At 47.7% G+C, this 5,597-nt stretch overlaps 1 protein-coding gene across 1 annotated transcript in view; it reads left to right on the top strand.

Annotated features, from left to right (window-relative positions):
• GDPD5 (glycerophosphodiester phosphodiesterase domain containing 5) overlaps positions 1–2,989 on the top strand; it is a gene marked incomplete at its 5' end in the record, with an annotated part of 21,740 nt that extends 18,751 nt beyond the window's left edge. Inside the window, 3 exons of the mRNA XM_010291941.1 lie at positions 1,226–1,338; positions 2,583–2,707; positions 2,755–2,989. Coding sequence (XP_010290243.1) covers positions 1,226–1,338; positions 2,583–2,698 — 229 coding nt within the window. The remainder of the gene's footprint in view (positions 1–1,225; positions 1,339–2,582; positions 2,708–2,754) is intronic.
• Between the last annotated feature and the right edge of the window lie 2,608 nt (positions 2,990–5,597).

Here is a 5,597-nt window from a genome sequence, read left to right as displayed (position 1 = left end):
CTCTTGTGTGGGTGGGCCACTAGATGGTGCCAGAAGATCATAAACCCCATAAACCCTAAATACCTGCTCCATCAACAGCCTTGTAACATTCCTGGCTCCAGCAGGGAGAATGGGGCTTGAAAGCCCTCCCCTCTCGTCAGAAGGTAGGATGAATCGGTGGGCTATGAAAGCCTGGCCTACACAGCATCTCTTTGCAATGGGTCCATGTTTTTGGATGGATCCCATTTTCCCCTGTTGCAGCAGCAGCCCACCTTTCACTCCTAATGCCAGCAGCTCTGCAGCTGAGAGTCTTGCTACAGGGGTGCTTTCAGGCTGAAAAACAGCTTTAGAAGCAAAATCCTTGAACTTACTGCCATTGCATATTACTAATGTCAGTAACTTTCTTTACGCCTAATGCCAGCAGCTCTGCAGCTGAGAGTCTGCTACAGGGGTGCTTTCAGGCTGAAAAACATCTTTAGAAGCAAAATCCTTGAACTTACCGCCATTGCGTATTACTAATGTCAGTAACTTTCTTTACATGCATTCAGTAATCAGAATAAAAGCCTGACTAATTTTAAGTCAAGCCAAGTTTCCATCAGCCTCATATTGTTCATGTGGTGGAAACTTTTGGTGAATACTGAGTTTCATCAAGACTTAAAAAGTGGAGGGACTGTGTAGAAACATTGAAGTAAAGACCTAGCATTTGGGGAGGGAAGTGCACCAGGAGAAATGACTTTTGAGGGCACTGTATGTGACAGCTACCTGCACTGGGACTGCAGAGCAGTTCATGTAGGCATCCTTGCTGTCTCTCAGGTTTGAGACCTTAAATTGTCTTTGAGCTCTCTTCTCCCATAAGTGTGAGCATGTCACTCAGTGAGGAAAAGGTTATGGCTTGGTCTCTTGCTCTGTTCCCTATTTCCAACCGTAAGAGTCAAAATAGCCCTACCTCCTTTGGGCAGCTGATGTGATAGAGAGGGGCTTGGGGCATCTGCAGTCCTTGGTGAAATAGTGGAATTAAGATGCTCAAGGTGGTTAAAGATGACCTGCTTGTATGTGTGTACCCCTCTGAGAGAAAATGCTCATCTCTGAGCATCCTCCTACCACGCGGGGTTGTGTAGGTTCAAGGGATCAAAGATGTGAGGGTCTCTGGGACTTATTGGTCTCCACATTGTTGGTGGCCACTTGCATTGAGGATGCTCCTGTGATTGGGGAGAGCAGCCCCTGATATTCCCCTCTTGTCTTGCAGGTGGCGCCTAGGAAGCATCAGGACCTACAACCCAGAGCAGATCATGCTCAGCGCTGCTGTCCGCAGGTCCAGCCGGGATGTCAAGATCATGAAGGAGAAGCTGATCTTCTCAGGTATGGATGGGTCTGGTTGGTCAGAGCCCTTCGCTCTATCCCTTACTGGAGCTCTCTGATGATGGAAGAAGGTGTCATCTCCTGTTGGTGGACAGGGTGACTACACTGACCCTGCTATACTGAACCACTTGTTGGATGTCTTCTGGTGCAGGTCTGAGCACTGATCTGCTCAGAAATCCAGCATTTACCTTCCCAAGTTACGCCATGCAGCTCTCTTGTGCTGTCCCACATCATCTCTGCTCTCAATTGTCAACAGTGTGTCAAGAGCTGTAATACCCACTAAAATAACGTCATAGGTCACCACAAATAGTGGTAGATGTGGAATTCAGTGGCACTGTTGGTTGAGAGGTTCCTCACATCCTTTGCTCCTCCTAGTGTTTCTTTGTGTTGGAACATGCTGACAATGTGTCCATCTCACCCCACCTCTACGAAGATCTCAGAAATGTGTACAAAGAGTGAAACATTTCGCTTTAAAAGACCGAAGTTGGTGCTTTAATCTGGGAAACTCACGTTTGCAGGAATGTGAATATAATCTCCCCTTGAGCTTTATTATGGGTCTTCTTTCTTTGTATTTAGCGGCTAGAGACCTCCGGCAGGAATCAGGGTTTACTGTAGTGGGCATGTACACAGCAAAATGACAACTTTTGCTTCAGAGAGCTTCCTGTGTGAAATGCAGGCCTGATTCTGCCCTCCAGAGAGGGTGAAAATCAGGTGTAAACCCATGGAAGCCAGAGAGGGAAAGCAGTTGGTCACAACAGAATTAAGCCTCCCCAATATGTCCTAGACATAATATGTCCTAGACATAAAATATCTTTAGAGGTAGGGGATACATGTCCAAGTTTTGTGCCTCTGAAACAAATATTCTTGCTTAGGGTGGGTGTTCACAATCAAAATGTTGGTAGTTGCACCTTTTTCCCAGTGAAACCAGTGACTATAGAACTCTGCCCTATAATTCAGCCTGTGACATAATGTCATGTTTATGGGGGGTCCAGTTTTGCCTCTGATGGTGGCAGGGTTGTCAAGGTCTGAAATTTGGTGAGCTCCTATTTAGAGGCAGGTCCGGTTCAGAATTGGTGCTAAATGGGTGCAGTGTTACTAAACCTGTGGTGAAATCCCTGTAGGATCAGATGGATTCCATGTGCTGGAACGGCACGGCTGCTCAGTGCCTCAGTTTCCCCATCCATGGGGCGCTCCTGGGACTTGCACTCCTGTGACTATGTCCCTGCTTTCTCTACCCTCCCTAGAGATCAACAATGGCGTGGAGACCACGGACGAGCTGTCTCTCTGCTCCGAGAATGGCTATGCCAACGAGATGGTCACGCCCACGGATCATCGGGACACCAAGCTGCGGATGAACTGAGGGGCTCCGGTCCAACCCCGGCGCGTGCTGCCCCCCGCGTCCCCTCTGGCAGCGAGAGCCGTGCTCTCCTGCTTGCTGCGGGATGGGAACCTTTAAGGAACTGCTGGTCAGGCAGAGACCCCTTCCCATAGCCCATCACTAGCTGCTCCGCCTCCCTGGTTGTGGGGTTGGGGGGCTTATTTTTTGTAAATATGTAGAAAATCTGAAAATTTTTGTCTTTCTTTTTTTGAGTGTAATTTTTCCAGGGCATGAGTGGAAATTCCGTGTTCATTAAACTCTTGACCTTATGGCTGAAGTTATTTGAATCTTCACGTGACAGCCTGATTCCCCTTAGGGGGGTGCTGGGAAAAACACGTTGGATGTGTCTCCCCTTTCTCCCCCTTGCCCTGCTCCACACCTTCCTTGGTGCAGCGACTGTAGCTGAGTGTTGTGATGTTCTCGTGAAGTGTCGTTTTTGTTACGTTTTTTTTTGTTGTTGTTTCCTCCCCTTTCCTGGGCAATGAAGTTTTAGCTCTAATGCAACCAAAGGCTGTTTGGAGGAGAGAGGCTTTCCTGGGAGAGGAGATAGCACTGCTCTTCCCTGCTGGAGTTCAGAGCCAGGGAAGGGGTCACACTGGCTCAGACACTTCGGCACCTTCTCTTGTCCCACCCTCCTTCCAAAGCCTGGCCACTCGCAGGGGCATGGCCTTCTTGACATGTCCTGCCGCAGTCTTGAAGGCAAATCCTAAGCGTTGGCTGTAGATTGGCCTCGGTTGGCAGCGATGCTTTCACTTTTGATTCCCCCCCCCCCGCCCTTTTTTTTCCTTTCTATCTTCTCCCTGAGTTGGGCTCTGCCGGGAGCCTGGATGGCTTGCAAAAAGCAATGCCATGGGCACCATCACCGCTCGGATCTGGCTGAAGTGCCTGCCACTCCAAGTGGCATTTGCAGTCGCTCTTTGCTTCCCTGTCCTTGCACCCGTGGAGAGGGTGGTGGAGCAGTGTGAACTTCCCCTCTCTGCACCAAGGAGATGCCCGTGGGTGGAGGAGTTGTAAATAGTTTGGAAGGCGAAGCAGCCCCGGAGTATAATTTATTCCTGCAAGGAGACCTTTCCTCCTTGCTTTAAAAGCAGGATCTTTAAAGCTGCATGTTTGTGTCCTCCAAAGGAGTGATGGTCTTGCAGCGGCTACGGGCCGGCTCATGACTACGGACAGGCTCATGAAGGCAAGAGCTTGTTTCCAATGCAAAAGGCTTTAAACCAAAATCCTACACCAGAGGTTAAAAGAAAAAAAAAAAAAAAGGCAAGCTCAGAAACCATATAGATGACAATTGCATTTTATCCTCTCCCTTAAAGAGCTCACAGCCAGCCCAAGGGCAGTCTCAGCTCCCTGCTCTTGACCTTCAAGGCCTTGTGGAGAGGAGCCTGTTTTTGGGTCATTTTGCTGTTCGCAAGTAGCTGGTTCCCAAGGCAGCTGAAGCCAGCCGGAAGGCTGCCGGAGCTGTGAATGGGTCTTGGCTCAGTCCCCGTGGCCTTCTGGTGTTGGGTTGCTCCCTTCCTCGCTGGATCCTTGTCGACACAACGTGCAACGTGAGAAATCCTATTGAGTGCGAGCTTCCTTTTGAAGCTTGGTGTGCACTGCCTTGAAAGCGATGGGACCATCAAAGGTGTTTACGGTGGAGGGAATGGGAGCTGAGTCTTTGGGAGCTGGCCAAGCCGGGTTGTAGAGCCTGTGAGCGTCTGGGAGAAGTCACCTTGCAGAGGAGAAGGTGGTCTGGGGGATGCTGATGTGCACCACGTTCAACACACAAAACAGCCTTGAAAAGGCCAGAAACAAGCCACAATAAAAACAACCTCGAGCAGTTTGTTCTTGTTTTGGCAGCACTGAACCTCTTCTTTTTTTTTTTTTTTTTTAGCTGTACTCCAGTAGCGTTTTGAAACCCTCAAGTCTTGGGCTTGGTGTGTAAGAATTGGGGGCAGAAATGGCCGACTTATCTATGTAAGAGAAAAATACCCCTATTAATAATGAAAACATGAATTGTGATGCTTTAATAAGCACCTCCTAAGCAGTGCAAATCAAGACTTTAATTCATTTGCATCTACTCTGGGTTTTTATGAATGTAAGTGGAGTAAGACCCTGGTCCAGCTCCCTCTTACCTTCCCCAAATACTGTCCTTCTGTTTGGTATTCTCTCAAGTCTGTGAAACACAGTGTGTTTTTTCTGCACAACTGCAAGATTTTGGTGGATTTAAAGGCTTTTCAGAACAAAGTTGCTTCTCCCTTTAATGTGGTGCTGTATTGAAACATTCCCGGTGGATTGTCATTGCCAAGTGAGAGATGTTAAATCTCAGCATCTGTTGATAATCACCTGCATGTTATATTTTTATCCTCGGAGATGACTTTATTGAAAGGTCAAGTTCTTAAAAGCTTGGAAGTGTTAAAAGCGATCCAACAAAGAGTTGTTTTCACAGTTAACTTTTTTTTTCTTTTTTTTGAGACCCAAACTTTATGCGTAATGCACTGACTGTTAGCGTTATCGTCCTGAATATTTGCTACTGTTTTTTTTTAAAAGATGATACTTTTTTGATGAAAATAGATCTAGACCAAAATAAAATCTGCAATGCTCTATGAAATAAATTGTCAGTATTCCCCTGCCAGTCTGTGATCTTGTTTTGTGTTCTGGGATTGCTTGCATAATGGTGATGCCTTGATCTTCTCCCTGCGTTTCTCCTTTTTCATGCTTCATGAGGGAGCTAAAGGTTTGACCAAAGAGATTTTGGGAGATCTGTCCTTCTTGAGATTGGTGCGGTTGTGTTGCACCTCCTTGTGATGACACCAAGCTGAGTGGTGCGGTTGACACGCCTGAGGGACGGGATGTCATCCAGAGGAACCCGGACAAGCTTGAGGAATGGGCCTGGGTGAAC

This window comes from Phaethon lepturus, unplaced genomic scaffold (assembly GCF_000687285.1).
Source record: "Phaethon lepturus isolate BGI_N335 unplaced genomic scaffold, ASM68728v1 scaffold36847, whole genome shotgun sequence".
Classification (NCBI taxonomy): domain Eukaryota; kingdom Metazoa; phylum Chordata; class Aves; order Phaethontiformes; family Phaethontidae; genus Phaethon; species Phaethon lepturus.
This window is presented reverse-complemented; position numbering and strand designations above follow the sequence as displayed.